The sequence below is a fragment of the Somniosus microcephalus genome, chromosome 6 (genome assembly GCF_052327205.1).
Source record: "Somniosus microcephalus isolate GS21.2 chromosome 6, FLI_Smic_1.0, whole genome shotgun sequence".
Taxonomy (NCBI): domain Eukaryota; kingdom Metazoa; phylum Chordata; class Chondrichthyes; order Squaliformes; family Somniosidae; genus Somniosus; species Somniosus microcephalus.
In genome coordinates, this window is record NC_140992.1 from 276719147 (window position 1) to 276734689 (window position 15543).

The 15543-nt window shown below is 50.2% G+C and overlaps 1 protein-coding gene across 1 annotated transcript in view; it reads left to right on the forward strand.

The window, feature by feature from the left end:
* cdh16 (cadherin 16, KSP-cadherin) overlaps nucleotides 1–10853 on the forward strand; it is a 112606-nt gene extending 101753 nt beyond the window's left edge. Inside the window, exons 14-17 of the mRNA XM_085989538.1 lie at nucleotides 2670–2909; nucleotides 4375–4491; nucleotides 9450–9566; nucleotides 10283–10853. Coding sequence (XP_085845664.1) covers nucleotides 2670–2909; nucleotides 4375–4491; nucleotides 9450–9566; nucleotides 10283–10392 — 584 coding nt within the window. The 3' untranslated portion in view covers nucleotides 10393–10853. The remainder of the gene's footprint in view (nucleotides 1–2669; nucleotides 2910–4374; nucleotides 4492–9449; nucleotides 9567–10282) is intronic.
* Nucleotides 10854–15543: the final 4690 nt, after the last annotated feature.

Below are 15543 nucleotides of genomic sequence, written 5' to 3' on the forward strand. Positions count from 1 at the left end.
GGTTTAAATGTTCTTGCAGGATCGTAACAATTTTCGCGAAAGTCTGATCCGCCGGTTTATCTGGTGTTATCAGATGCTTCAATAACCCGTACGTCTTCGCCCCCATTGAGTTTAATAATGTTATTGCTTTCTTATCATCTGGTACTTCATTTGCTGTACAATAAACTCCAATGCGTTCTACATACGTGGCCCAATCTTCAACATCACTATCAAAAGCAGTGATGTTACCGTGTTTAGGCATCCTTGAATTTTTTTATTTTTTTTATTTTCCCAAGATGGCGGCTTCCCGCGCTTGGCGGCTTTTCCCGTGCTTGTCTTCTTCCCCCGCCGACTACAATGGCGGCTTCCCGCGCTTGGCGGCTTGTCCCGCGCTTGTCTTCTTCCCCCGCTGGCTACAATGGCGCTGACCGCGCTGTTGCCGTTCTCGCCTCCCAGTGGTTCTTACTTTCCCCCGACGCTGCTTTTGCTCCCCCCGCGGTTCTCGTGGGCATCAACGCTTCCCTCGTTGCTGCGCCTCTCAGCCCCGATTGTAGCCCGGCCCTTTACACCGGCTGCGGTCAAGTTCTCCGCGGTTCTCGTGGCCTTAACGCTGCCCTTGTCGCTGCGCCTCTCGGCCCCGATTGCAGCCCGGTCCTTTTCACCGGCTGCGGTCGAGTTCTCTGCCCTTTTTTCCTCCGGTTTCCCTCCCCTTCTCCACTGACAACGCGGCCGACTTTCTGCCCGTGTCGCTAGATCGGCTTACCCACCACCGTGGTAGAAGGATGATCACTGCCTGTCGCTGATGGAGGACTTCGTGGTCAGTAATTTCCCTGGGTTCTCGATGCCTCCCGTGCGAATGCGGTGCTCAGCAGGATGATGAGGGCGGATGCCTCTTCTTGACGCCCGTTCTGGGGACGAAGCTGCCTTGGATGCAAACTGCCGCAGGGTAAGATCGGACTCGTCGCCACTGTTGCGTCTGAGTGTTCCAGATATGCTTAATATAAATCACTGGACACAGACAACAAGAATAACTAAAACAGGTCTTTACTAATCGAAGGTCAGGGCTGAACTGCTTAGCAAATTACTACACAGAGTTTATATACCGGTGTTGTCACCACCGGTACTACAATATACAGTAGCCAAGAGAAAGTAGTCCATCTCTTAAGGTAGTCTCTTAAGGTGGTACAGGTTACATACACAACAACCGTGGTATCATCCGCAAACTTGATGATGGTGTTGGAACCATGAACAGCCACACAGTCGTGGGTGAAGAGGGAGTAGAGGAGGGGGCTCAGCACACATCCTTGTGGGGCCCCCGTGTTCAGGGTCAGGGCGGGGGAGGTGTGGTTACCTAATTTGACAGACTGGGGTCTGTTTGTTAGGAAGTCCAGGGTCCAGTTGCAGAGGGAAGTGTTCAGGCCAAGAGTGTGGAGTTTGGTGGCCAGCTTGTTGGGGACGATAGTGTTAAATGCTGAGCTGTAGTCTATGAACAGCACTCTGATGTAGGTCTCTTTACCATCTAAGTGATTCAGTGCAGAGTGTAGAGCAGTTGTGATTGCATCCTCCGTTGATCTGTTTGCACGATAGGCAAACTGGTGTTGGTCAAGAGAGGCGGGAACACTGGCTTTGATGTGAGCCAGGACCAGTCTCTCGAAACACTTCATTATGATGGGTGTGAGTGCGACAGGTTCATGATTTCACCAGGAATTAGGAGCAGATGGAATCTCCCCTTAGCCATCCCATGTGAGGACGGGACAAGTGGGTCAGTGTACGAGGTCATTGCCCATTTCACTATGACACCTGGGTTTGAACCTGACCTAGTCCCAATGGGATGCAAGGTTCCTCTCTCCTGCAGTCTGTAAGCATACTGCGCGAGGCAGGACTGTCTCCCATGGTACAGGGGTTCAGGGGCTGAGGGGTACGCAGTTTCCTGATATGAATTCCTGGTGATCCCAGACTCCCAGCTCCAAGTCAGAAGCTCCAAAGCGGAAAATACTCCCCTACAGTGAATCATAGAAAAATACAGCACAGAAGGAGGCCATTCGGCCTATCGTGTTTCCTACATTACAACAGTGACTACAACAACAACAACGTGCATTTATACAGTGCCTTTAACATAATAAAACGTCCCAAGGCGCTTCACAGGAGCGATTATCAAACAAAATTTAACACCGAGATACATAAGGAGATATTAGGGCAGATGACCAAAAGGTTTGCCAAAGAGGTAGGTTTTAAGGAGCGTCTTAAAGGAGGAGAGAGAGGCAGAGAGGCGGAGAGGTTAAGGGAGGGATTTCCAGAGCTTAGGGCCCAGGCAGCTGAAGGCACAGCCGCCAATGGTGGAGCGATGAAAATGGGGGATGCGCAAGAGGCCAGAATTGGAGGAGCGCAGAGATCTCGGAGGGTTGTAGGGCTGGAGGAGGTTACAGAGATAGGGAGGGAGTGAAGCCATGGAGTGATTTAAAAACAAGGATGAGAGTTTTAAAATTGAAGCTTTGCCGGAGTGGGAGCCAATGTAGGTCAGCGAGCACAGGGCTGATGGCTGAACGGGACTTGGTGTGAGTTAGGATTTCTTCCCCTTTAAGCTTACAAGCTCTCAAACCTAACATATTAGTGCTCAGGAAAGAGCTTAACACAGATATGTTCATGTTGCAGTAAGTGATGGTAACTCCATTTGTTTATGACGTTTATAGACGACCCTTCCTTATTTGTCACTGCACACTTGGTGATTCACATTGAAGACTTCTGGGAAGAGGCGCCTGGCCCACTGCTAGAATATTCCGGAGATTTCCTGTGCACGCCACGGAGAGAGGAGCAGTCGATCGCCATCACCGCCTCGCACCGCCATGGCAGAGGAAGCAGCCTGCCGATCATTTTCTCCGTCGATGGCAAGCCAATGGAACAGAGGAACTGGAAGATCAAGCAAGTGAACGGTACGACGGAGGGGTGCGAAATAGTCCAAGGGGCAATTCTCCTCTTCACCAAAATCAGTGCCAGCCGTGGCGCAGTGGGTGGAACTCTCGTCTCTGAGCCAGAAGCCCGTGGCATCAAGTCCCACTCCACGGACCTGAGCGCAAAATCCAGGCTGACACTCCAGGGCAGTACTGAGAGAGCGCCGCACTGTCGGAGGGGCAGTACTGAGGGACGCTGCACTGTTGGAGGGGCAGTACTGAGGGAGTGCTGCACTGTCGGAGGGTCAGTACTGAGAGAGCGCCGCACTGTCGGAGGGGCAGTACTGAGGGAGCACTGCACTGTCAGAGGGGCAGTACTGAGGGAGTGCTGCACTGTCGGAGGGGCAGTACTGAGGGAGCGCCGCACTGTCGGAGGGGCAGTACTGAGGGAGTGCTGCACTGTCGGAGGGGCAGTACTGAGGGAGTGCTGCACTGTCGGAGGGGCAGTACTGAGGGAGTGCTGCACTGTCGGAGGGGCAGTACTGAGAGAGCGCCGCACTGTCGGAGGGGCAGTACTGAGGGAGTGCTGCACTGTCGGAGGGGCAGTACTGAGAGAGCGCCGCACTGTCGGAGGGGCAGTACTGAGGGAGTGCTGCACTGTCAGAGGGGCAGTACTGAGAGAGCGCCGCACTGTCGGAGGGGCAGTACTGAAGGAGCGCTGCACTGTCGGAGGGGCACTGCTGAGGGAGTGCTGCACTGTCGGAGGGGTAGTACTGAGGGAGTGCTGCACTGTCGGAGGGGCAGTACTGAGGGAGTGCCGCACTGTCAGAGGGGCAGTACTGAGGGAGCGCCGCACTGTCGGAGGGGCAGTACTGAGGGAGCGCCGCACTGTCGGAGGGGCAGTACTGAGGGAGTGCTGCACTGTCGGAGGGGCAGTACTGAGGGAGTGCTGCACTGTCGGAGGGGCAGTACTGAGGGAGCGCCGCACTGTCGGAGGGGCAGTACTGAGGGAGTGCTGCACTGTCGGAGGGGCAGTGCTGAGGGAGTGCCGCACTGTCGGAGGTGCCGTCTTTCGGATGAGATGTTAAACTGAAGCCCTGTCTGCTCTCTCAGGTGGACGTAAAAGATCCCACGATCACTATTTCAAAGAAGAGCATGGCGGGGGGAGTTCTCCCCGGTGTCCTGGGGCCAATATTTATCCCTCAATCAACAACCCAAAACAGATTCTCTGGTCATTATCACATTGCTGTTTGTGGGAGCTCGCTGTGCGCAAATTGGCTGCCATGTTTCCTACATTACAACAGTGTCTCCACTTCAAAAGTATTTTATTGGCTGGAAAGCGCTGTGGGACGTCCTGAGGTTGTGAAAGGCGCTATAGAAATGCAAAGTCTTTCTTTCTTTTTTGCCAGTGTTCTGCTGGTTGGTCTCAGATCACAGGGCTGCAGAATGAGTGTACACCATACCTTGTGCGTATTATTCCCGATCTGACTGTCCACGTCTCTTTCAGACACACAGGCCTCCCTGTCTATAGCGCTCAGCTGGGTGGATCCGGGAGTGCACCAGGTGCTGATTGTCCTCAGCGAGAAAGGGGAGAGCGGCCAGATGCACAGTGATACCCTATCAGGTAAAACAATGGGGACTTAACGGCGTAACAGCACCCGGGGTTGTGCCGAATCACTCGCTGCCACGTATGTGCATATTAATAACTGCTGTGTCTCCAAATTAATGAGTTACTTCATTCAGTTACAAAGTGTCACAGCGAATAGAAAATCCTGAATAAAAACTCAGGACCCCTCCCTGGTTCACGCAGACTATCAGAACCCATGGCCTTCATTAGGGATAGTATTCAGATACGTTCAATGTGCAGACTCGGACAATAACAAGACTTTGTGCAGTCTGAGATATTCTGCTTCCTGTCAGGGACCTACGTGAAACTCAAGCTGTCCCAACAGTTGGTAGTTGACATCTTAAAGAGAGAATAAGAACAACTAAATGAAAGGTCACTTTGAATTTATGGATTAAGCACTTTGATGGGACAGTGTAGAGGGAGCTTTACTCTGTATCTAACCCGTGCTGTACCTGCCCTGGGAGGGTTTGATGGGACTGTGTAGGGGGAGCTTTACTCTGTATCTAACCTGTGCTGTACCTGCCCTGGGAGTGTTTGATGGGACAGTGTAGAGGGAGCTTTACTCTGTATCTAACCCGTGCTGTACCTGCCCTGGGAGCTTTGATGGGACAGTGTAGAGGGAGCTTTACTCTGTATCTAACCCGTGCTGTACCTGCCCTGGGAGGGTTTGATGGGACTGTGTAGGGGGAGCTTTACTCTGTATCTAACCCGTGCTGTACCTGCCCTGGGAGGGTTTGATGGGACTGTGTAGAGGGAGCTTTACTCTGTATCTAACCTGTGCTGTACCTGCCCTGGGAGTGTTTGATGGGACGGTGTAGAGGGAGCTTTACTCTGTATCTAACCCGTGCTGTACCTGCCCTGGGAGCTTTGATGGGACAGTGTAGAGGGAGCTTTACTCTGTATCTAACCTGTGCTGTACTTGCCCTGGGAGTGTTTGATGGGACTGTGTAGGGGGAGCTTTACTCTGTATCTAACCTGTGCTGTACCTGCCCTGGGAGTGTTTGATGGGACGGTGTAGAGGGAGCTTTACTCTGTATCTAACCCGTGCTGTACCTGCCCTGGGAGCTTTGATGGGACAGTGTAGAGGGAGCTTTACTCTGTATCTAACCTGTGCTGTACCTGCCCTGGGAGTGTTTGATGGAACTGTGTGGGGGGAGCTTTACTCTGTATCTAACCCGTGCTGTACCTGCCCTGGGAGCTTTGATGGGACAGTGTAGAGGGAGCTTTACTCTGTATCTAACCCGTGCTGTACTTGCCCTGGGAGTATTTGATGGGACAGTGTAGAGGGAGCTTTACTCTGTATCTAACCCGTGCCGTACCTGCCCTGGGAGTGTTTGATGGGACAGTGTAGAGGGAGCTTTACTCTGTATCTAACCCATGCTGTACCTGCCCTGGGAGGGTTTGATGGGACTGTGTAGGGGGAGCTTTACTCTGTATCTAACTCGTGCTGTACCTGCCCTGGGAGCTTTGATGGGACAGTGTAGAGGGAGCTTTACTCTGTATCTAACCTGTGCTGTACCTGCCCTGGTAGTGTTTGATGGGACTGTGTAGGGGGAGCTTTACTCTGTATCTAACCTGTGCTGTACCTGCCCTGGGAGTGTTTGATGGGACGGTGTAGAGGGAGCTTTACTCTGTATCTAACCCGTGCTGTACCTGCCCTGGGAGCTTTGATGGGACAGTGTAGAGGGAGCTTTACTCTGTATCTAACCTGTGCTGTACCTGCCCTGGGAGTGTTTGATGGGACTGTGTAGGGGGAGCTTTACTCTGTATCTAACCCGTGCTGTACCTGCCCTGGGAGCTTTGATGGGACAGTGTAGAGGGAGCTTTACTCTGTATCTAACCCGTGCTGTACCTGCCCTGGGAGTATTTGATGGGACAGTGTAGAGGGAGCTTTACTCTGTATCTAACCCGTGCTGTACCTGCCCTGGGAGTGTTTGATGGGACAGTGTAGAGGGAGCTTTACTCTGTATCTAACCCGTGCTGTACCTGCCCTGGGAGGGTTTGATGGGACTGTGTAGGGGGAGCTTTACTCTGTATCTAACTCGTGCTGTACCTGCCCTGGGAGCTTTGATGGGACAGTGTAGAGGGAGCTTTACTCTGTATCTAACCCGTGCTGTACCTGCCCTGGGAGTGTTTGCTGGGACAGTGTAGAGGGAGCTTTACTCTGTATCTAACCCATGCTGTACCTGCCCTGGGAGTGTTTGATGGGACAGTGTAGAGGGAGCTTTACTCTGTATCTAACCCGTGCTGTACCTGCCCTGGGAGTGTTTGATTGGACAGTGTAGAGGGAGCTTTACTCTGTATCTAACCCATGCTGTACCTGCCCTGGGAGTGTTTGATTGGACAGTGTAGAGGGAGCTTTACTCTGTATCTAACCCGTGCTGTACCTGCCCCGGGAGTGTTTGACGGGACAGTGTAGAGGGAGCTTTACTCTGTATCTAACCCGTGCTGTACCTGCCCTGGGAGTGTTTGATGTGACAGTGTAGCGGGTAATTAAATGATATAAGGCCTAGCCACTAACAAATATGTGAAACTTGGATAAGTGTTGAATGCAAAATCTCGTTGTGTTTGAACTTGATTGAATGACAGTTGTGTCTGGATTCTATAGTGGAGACTCCTCTCAATACCTTTAGTACAGTTCAGTTCACTTGTGAAGTTGAATTCCATTAGATCAGCATAGGAATCATGCCCCTTACGAGTGACATTGCACTGGAGAACAATAGATTGTTTGTTTCAAAACTCTTGCAGACTATCTGACTGTGAAAAAATACATTTTCAAGAGGGTATTTGAATCCGTTGGAGACTGATTTCATCATGGTTTTAATTGCTTTAATATTAAGTTTCTTGCTGACTTATTGCTTCTGTGTAATTATCTGACTTGTAAATAAATATGACAGTTAATTTTAGCCTGAAATGAAGGGTTTGACACTGCACCCTTTGCCACTGCTCGGAGAAGATGGGAGAATGTGAAGGGAATCCCACACAAGCTCCGGTGTATTTACACCATTATTAATGTTAATCTTCAGTCCTATGCCATGCTATTCCATTCATGACATGTGCCCAGGCTTTTTGTTTAATAGAAATTTTGTTTAATAGAATTTGGCTTGTGCTGTGACCTAATAGAGGGTTTTAACACTATGAAAGGTTTTGATCGAGTGGATACAGAGAGAATGTTTCCACTTGTGGGGAAGAGCAAAACTAGAGGCCATCAATATAAGATAGTCACCAAGAAATCCAATAGGGAATTCAGAAGAAACTTCTTTACCCAGAGAGTGGTGAGAATGTGGAACTCGCTACCACAGGGAGTGGTTGAGGCGAATAGTATCGATGCATTTAAGGGGAGGCTCGACAAGCATATGAGGGAGAAGGGAATAGAGGGTTATGCTGATAGATTTAGATGAGGAAAGACGGGAGGAGGCTCGAGTGGAGCATAAACGCCGGCATGGACTGGTTGGGCCGAATGGCCTGTTTCTGTGCTGTACGTCCTATGTAATCTGATGAAAGAGGAAATCCAAATCACTAACAATGGGGTTTGGTTAGTTTTATTCTCGAGTGCAATGTAAATATTTCAAAAGAGCTGTTTACTTCTGAAGTAGGGTCACCCTGCAGTCTTTAAGCTCTGGAGTGCCTGTTATACATAGTTGGCACTTTGATTAGTACTTTCGATGTTTTGAAGTTGGGAGTCGATGAATAATGAGGCCACTCCTTTGCACAAATTGAAAGGTCGTCTTTTTAAATAAAGGGCTTTGAATAAAACATGAAGTAAACCTGCACATCCGATTGGCTCATTTATAATTTAAGGCTGCCCACTTGATCTCAAACAATAAGTTTAGATGCATTTATTATCAAGCAAAAGTATTTATTATTTATTATCTAGGGAGGCTGGATGAGTGCATGAGGGAGAAAGGAATAGAAGGATATGCTGATGGGGTGAGATGAAGAGGGGTGGGAGGAGGCTCGTGTGGAGCATAAACACCGGCACGGGCCAGTTGGGTCGAATGGTCTGTTTCTGTGCTGTAAAATCGGTGTAATTCTAATTTTCTGTCATGGGATACAGAATCCTGTCCACACTGATCTGAATAAAAACCCAGATCACACCGAGAGCAGGACTGTCCTTGCAATTAGAGGCCATTTTATTCAGTGATAGCAGGTTATAACGGAGAAGCAAGTCTGTTATTTTTCTCATGCAACACCTGCCCCTATACCTCCTCCCTTCCCACTGTCCAGGGCCCCAAACACCCCTTCCAGGTGAAACAGCGATTTACTTGTACTTCTTGCAATCTAGTATACTGTATTCGCTGCTCACGATGCGGTCTCCTCTACATTGGGGAGACCAAACGCAGATTGGGCGACCGCTTTGCGGAACACCTCCGTTCAGTCTGTAAGGGGGACCCCGAGCTTCCTGTTGCCTGTCACTTTAATTCTCCGCTCCACTCCCACTCAGACCTCACCGTCCTCGGCCTCTTGCACTGTTCCAATGAAGCTCAGCGTAAGCTCGAGGAACAGCACCTCATCTTTCGATTAGGCACTTTACAGCCTTCCGGGCTCAACATCGAGTTCAACAATTTCAGATCATCACCACCGCTCCCATTTTTTCAGACAGCAGGTGCTGGTAATGATTCTGATATTCCCATTTACACCTCCTCTAGACCCATCTTTTGTTTCTTTACTTGTCCCGTTACCATCCCCATTTTGCCTTGCACCCCTATCCCTTTTGTCATTTAATCTCTCCTGCCCTCCACCCTATCACAGACCTCCCCTTGTGTTCTTTCCTCCCCCTTTCCCTGTCTCTGTATTTGCTTAAAACCTGTTCCATCGCTAACCTTTTCCAGCTCTGACGAAGTGTCATCGACCTGAAACGTTAACTTTGTTTCTCTCTCCACAGACGCTGCCTGACCTGCTGAGTGTTTCCAGCATTCTCTGTTTTGTTTCACATTCTCTCATTCCTTTTGCAGTGAATATTTGCACTTGCACTTCCAGAGGTGAGTGCAGGACAGAAGTTGGTCCTATTCCTGGTAAACCCACTATCCTGACTACTGTGGGCACCACTGTTGGCACGTTAGGTATGATAGGTAAGTAGCTTGGTTAATATAGATTCATTACTTGATGGATTACAAGACTATCCTGAGTAGGAAGGTGAAAGTGTACAGAGTTCCCACAGGGTTTGAGTGTGGCAATCCATTGGGTTGGCTCTGGGAGGAGTGTTGGGGTAGGCAGGGGAGAAGGATCTGAAGAGGAAACACCGCCCAATCCTCTGTCAGAGAGAGAGCCTCAGATCCAAACTGCCTGCCTTGGCTCAGTGGGCAGCACGCTCTCTTGCCTCTGAGTTGTGGGTTCGAGTCCCACTCCAGAGATTTGAGACCCTAAGCTAGGGTGACACCCCCGGTGCCAGTACTGAGGGAGTGCTGCACTGTCGGAGGTGCCGTCTTTCGGATGAGACGTTAAACCGAGGCCCCGTCTGCTCTCTCAGGTGGATGTTAAAGATCCCACTGCACTATTTCGAAGAAGAGCAGGGGAGTTCTCCCCGCTGTCCTGGGCCAATATTTATCTCTCAGCCAACATCTTTATAACAGATGATCTGGTCATCATCACATTGCTGTTTGTGGGAGCTTGCTGTGCGCATATTGGCTGCATTATAGCAGTGACTATGCTTCAAAAGTACTTAATTGGCTGTAAAGCACTTTGGGAGGTCCTGAGGTCGTGAAAGGTGCCATAGAAATGCAAGTTCTTTCTTTGTTATTGTGAAGATGAATCCTCCATCGTCCTTCTTCTGTTTCCCCGCGGACAGGCTTTTTCCTAATCATCGTCTTAGTGCACGTGTCCATTACCGGAAACCAGCACAAGAAGAGGAAAAGGAACGTCAGCATCGAGTCCACTCCTTTACGCACTTCAGCATAACGTGGACAACCTCAGCACACCGCCCCCCCAACCCAACCCAACCCAACCCAACCCAACCCCATCCCACCCCAACCCCAACCCCAACCCCACTCCACCCCACCCCAACCCAACCCAACCCAACCCCAACCCAACCCCACCCCAACCCAACCCAACCCCAACCCCAACCCCACTCCACCCCACCCCAACCCAACCCAACCCCAACCCAACCCCACCCCACCCCACCCCCACCCCAACCCCAACCCCAATCCCACCCCACTGCAACCCAACCCCAACCCAACCCCATCCCACCCCAACCCCAACCCCAACCCCACTCCACCCCACCCCAACCCAACCCAACCCAACCCCAACCCAACCCCACCCCAACCCAACCCAACCCCAACCCCAACCCCACCCCAACCCAACCCAACCCCAACCCAACCCCACCCCACCCCACCCCCACCCCAACCCCAACCCCAATCCCACCCCACCCCACCCCAACCCAACCCAACCCAACCCAACCCCAACCCCACCCCACCCCAACCCAACCCCAACCCAACCCCAACCCCAACCCAACCCAACCCAACCCCAACCCAACCCCAACCCCAACCCAACCCAACCCAACCCCAACCCAACCCAACCCAACCCAACCCCAACCCCAACCCCACCCCACCCCAACCCCAACCCCAACCCCACTGCACCCCAACCCAACCCAACCCCACCCCACCCCACCCAACCCCAACCCCACCCCAACCCACCCCAACCCCAACCCCACCCCACCCCACCCCAACCCCACCCAATCCCAACCCCAACCCCACCCCACCCCAACCCCAACCACACCCCAACCCAACCCAACCCCCAACACCACCCAACCCCAACCCAACCCAACCCCAACCCCAACCCAACCCCAACCCCAACCCCCACCCCAACCCCACCCCAACCCCAACCCCACCCCACCCAACCCCAACCCCACCCCACCCCACCCCAGCCCCAACCCCAACCCCACCCCACCCCAACCCCAACCCCAACCCAACCCCAACCCCAACCCCCACCCCACCCCAACCCCAACCCCAACCCCAACCCAACCCCAACCCCACCCCACCCCACCCCAGCCCCAACCCCAACCCCACCCCACCCCAACCCCAACCCCACCCCACCCCACCCCAACCCAACCCCAACCCCACCCCAACCCAACCCAACCCAACCCAACCCAACCCCAACCCTAACCCCAACCCCAACCCAACCCAACCTGCCAACAGATTGGATCGCTTGCTTTGAACACCCCATCGAATAGATGGGGAGAACAATCAGAGTGTACACTCGGATCAGAGTGTAAATTGAATTTCTGCTATTAACTTATCGCTATAATATCTGATGACACATTGTTGACCATTGAGTTTATTGTGATTGGAAGCAGGGGTTGACACAATGTAGAACAGGTAGGGCCTGTTTCATCTCCTCATTATAGGGAGTAGCCCAGAGGTTCAGGGCTTTTTAAGCCCCGATTTTAACCGAACTCCTTTTAGACTCCGTTAACTTTCATACAGAGTAAAATCGGACAGGGTGTAAAACGGGCGTTCAGAGTGCGGCCCTCCTGAATTTACTGTGTGTGATAACTAGGGCTGTGCGCCTTGCACAGGCTACATGGGTTCCACAGAGTCGATGCACTTGGGCCGGGGGTGGAGCGGGGGGGGGGGCGCCATGGAGACGAACATACGGAATTGACGGTGGGACTTGGTCCATCAAGTCTGCCCCACACCCTGTGATGGCTGAAGCACCGTGACTGGACACTTCCTCCCCCCCGCGCCCCCCCCCCACACTCCACCACCCCCCACCCCGCTCCGACCCCGCAGCCAGGTAATCTCCGAGGAGAGGCAACAATACAGAGAGAAAAGCCCAGGGCCAAAATAAGGGAAACAATACATAGGAGAATTCCTCTCCAAACACCATCGGAGTCTGATAAAATCAGTGCTAAATCAGCCTATCCACAATGTACAGTCCTGGTGATCATGGTGTGGCCTCCGTTTGATACACAGAGATGTGTAATACTTTATCTTACAAGTCTCCCAGTCACTCTGTGGTGGCTCCCAATCACCTGCTTTCCAGGAAAATCTCTCACTACATTCCTCATGGCCCACATACTCCAGTGTGTGGTGTATAATGGGTATGGGATATTGAATAGGTGGGATGTTATGTGTGTGACATATTGCATATATATAGATATATTGAGGGCATGATATACAATGGGTGTGGTATATTGGGAGTGTGATATATTATTAGAGGTATATTGGGAGTGTGATATATTATTAGAGGTATATTGGGAGGGTGATATATTATTAGAGGTATATTGGGAGGGTGATATATTATTAGAGGTATATTTGGGAGGGTGATATATTATTAGAGGTATATTGGGAGTGTGATATATTATTAGAGGTATATTGGGAGGGTGATATATTATTAGAGGTATATTGGGAGGGTGATATATTATTAGAGGTATATTGGGAGGGTGATATATTATTAGAGGTATATTGGGAGTGTGATATATTATTAGAGGTATATTGGGAGGGTGATTATATTATTAGAGGTATATTGGGAGGGTGATATATTATTAGAGGTATATTGGGAGGGTGATATATTATTAGAGGTATATTGGGAGGGTGATATATTATTAGAGGTATATTGGGAGGGTGATTATTATTAGAGGTATATTGGGAGGGTGATATATTATTAGAGGTATATTGGGAGGGTGATTATTATTAGAGGTATATTGGGAGGGTGATATATTATTAGAGGTATATTGGGAGGGTGATATATTATTAGAGGTATATTGGGAGGGTGATTATTATTAGAGGTATATTGGGAGGGTGATATATTATTAGAGGTATATTGGGAGGGTGATTATTATTAGAGGTATATTGGGAGGGTGATTATTATTAGAGGTATATTGGGAGGGTGATATATTATTAGAGGTATATTGGGAGGGTGATTATATTATTAGAGGTATATTGGGAGGGTGATATATTATTAGAGGTATATTGGGAGGGTGATATATTATTAGAGGTATATTGGGAGGGTGATATATTATTAGAGGTATATTGGGAGGGTGATATATTATTAGAGGTATATTGGGAGGGTGATATATTATTAGAGGTATATTGGGAGGGTGATTATTATTAGAGGTATATTGGGAGGGTGATTATATAATGGGTGTGGTACATTCAGTCAATGACTGAACAGGCTGGGGCTCTTTTCTCTAGTAAAGAGAAGGCGACCTGATAAATTATGAAGGGGTTCGATAGGGTAGACGTAGAGAAGATGATTACACTCGTGGGCGAGACCAGAACTAGAGGTCATAAATATAAGATGGTCACTAATAAATCCAATAGGGAATTCAGGAGAAACTTCTTTACCCAGAGAATGGTTAATGTGGAACTCGCTACCACAGGGAGTGGTCGAGGCGAATAGTATAGATACATTTAAGGGGAGGCTGGATAAACACATGAGGGAGAAAGGAATAGAAGGATATGCTGATGGGGTGAGATGAAGAGGGGGTGGGAGGAGGCTCGTGTGGAGCATAAACACCGGCACGGACCAGTTGGGCCGAATGGCCTGTTTCTGTGCTGTACATTCTTTGTAATTGTGTGTGTTATGATGGGAGTGTGGTTATATTATGTACAGAGTATATTGGGTGCACAGAACATTATGTACATTAAGCATATTGAATGTGTGGTATATTGGGGGTTTAGTATATTATTGGAGCCGTACATTATGAAAGTGTTATGTTGGGTCTGTGGTGTATTACATGCATGCTATATATTGGCCATGTGGGACGCTGGGCCTATAGTACTGACGCGTGGGATTTTATGATTATGTGGGACGCTGATCATGTGGTGTATTGTCTGTTGATTTCTGACCCTTTGCGGTGCTTGCTTTGAATGCCGCCTCCTTCTTCTTCGCTCTGCTGCCATTCTGGTGAGGAGTTCATTCATCGAAAGACGGGAGTGAAGAGCTGGAGTGAAGAGAGGGAAGGGTGTAATCGAAAACCCTACAGTGCAGGCGATCATTTTCCAACAGTCCTTGCAGTCGCCCCTGGATTGATGTAGCTCTCTCATGTGTGCGATGGAAACGCGAATGGTGTTTGTGCCTGAGATTTAAAAGTGAATTAACCGGAGGTTTCATTAATGAAGGTCTGTCATTGTTGGTACTAATGTGGAATGTAAAACTGTGCGACCCTCTGAAAGGTAGAGTACCCATTAAAACAAGCTCAGTAACTGAAGAGTCTCACTTTGCATTGGTCGCCTTGACGTGCTGGAGCCTGAGCAGAACAAAAGGGATGAATGCATCGGTGAGACAAGTGCCTAATCTCACCTTTGATGCCGGATTATCTCTATAAAATGATTCAAGTACACAGGGGAGCAAAGCAATAGACCCAGTGCGCCCTCTTCTACCCGAGTGGCTGTCGACACCACCGTGCCAGACAATGAGCTGGAGGCGGGGGCGGGACTCACGGCGAACAGTCTATTTGCCGGTCTGGGCCTATATGTGACTCCAGTCCCACACAAACATGGTTAGCTCTTAACGGCCCTCTACAGTGGCCTAGCGAGACACTCAGTTGTATCAAACCGTTACCGGAGGTACAAGAAGGCGGCTCACCGCCTTTTCAGGACATCGAGGGATGGGCAATAAATGCCGGTCTAGTCAGAGACACCACATCCCCAGAATAAAATATCAAACAAAACTATTTTCCATTTGCATTTCTGGCCTGCACTGGGAGCACAGAAGAGGAACTTATAACATTCATTCCACAGAAAAATGAAGCAATCGTGATTTTCCTTCCCTCCATTTTCTCCCCATCTCCTCCTCATGGATTGGCCAGCCACGTGGACCCGAATCCTGCCGCCATTCAATCTCGGTGCCTTAGCTCACAGTGTCGGCCGGGGCTCAGTTGGTAGCACTCGCGACTCTGAGTTAGAAGGTTGTGGGTTCAAAGTCCCACTTCAGAAACTTGAGCTCAAAATCTGGGCAAACACTCCAGTGCAGTACTGAGGGAACGCCGCACTGTCGGAGGGGCAGTACTGAGGGAGCGCCGCACTGTCGGAGGGGGAGTACTGAGGGAGCGCCGCACTGTCGGAGGGGCAGTACTGAGGGAGCGCCGCACTGTCGGAGGGGCAGTAC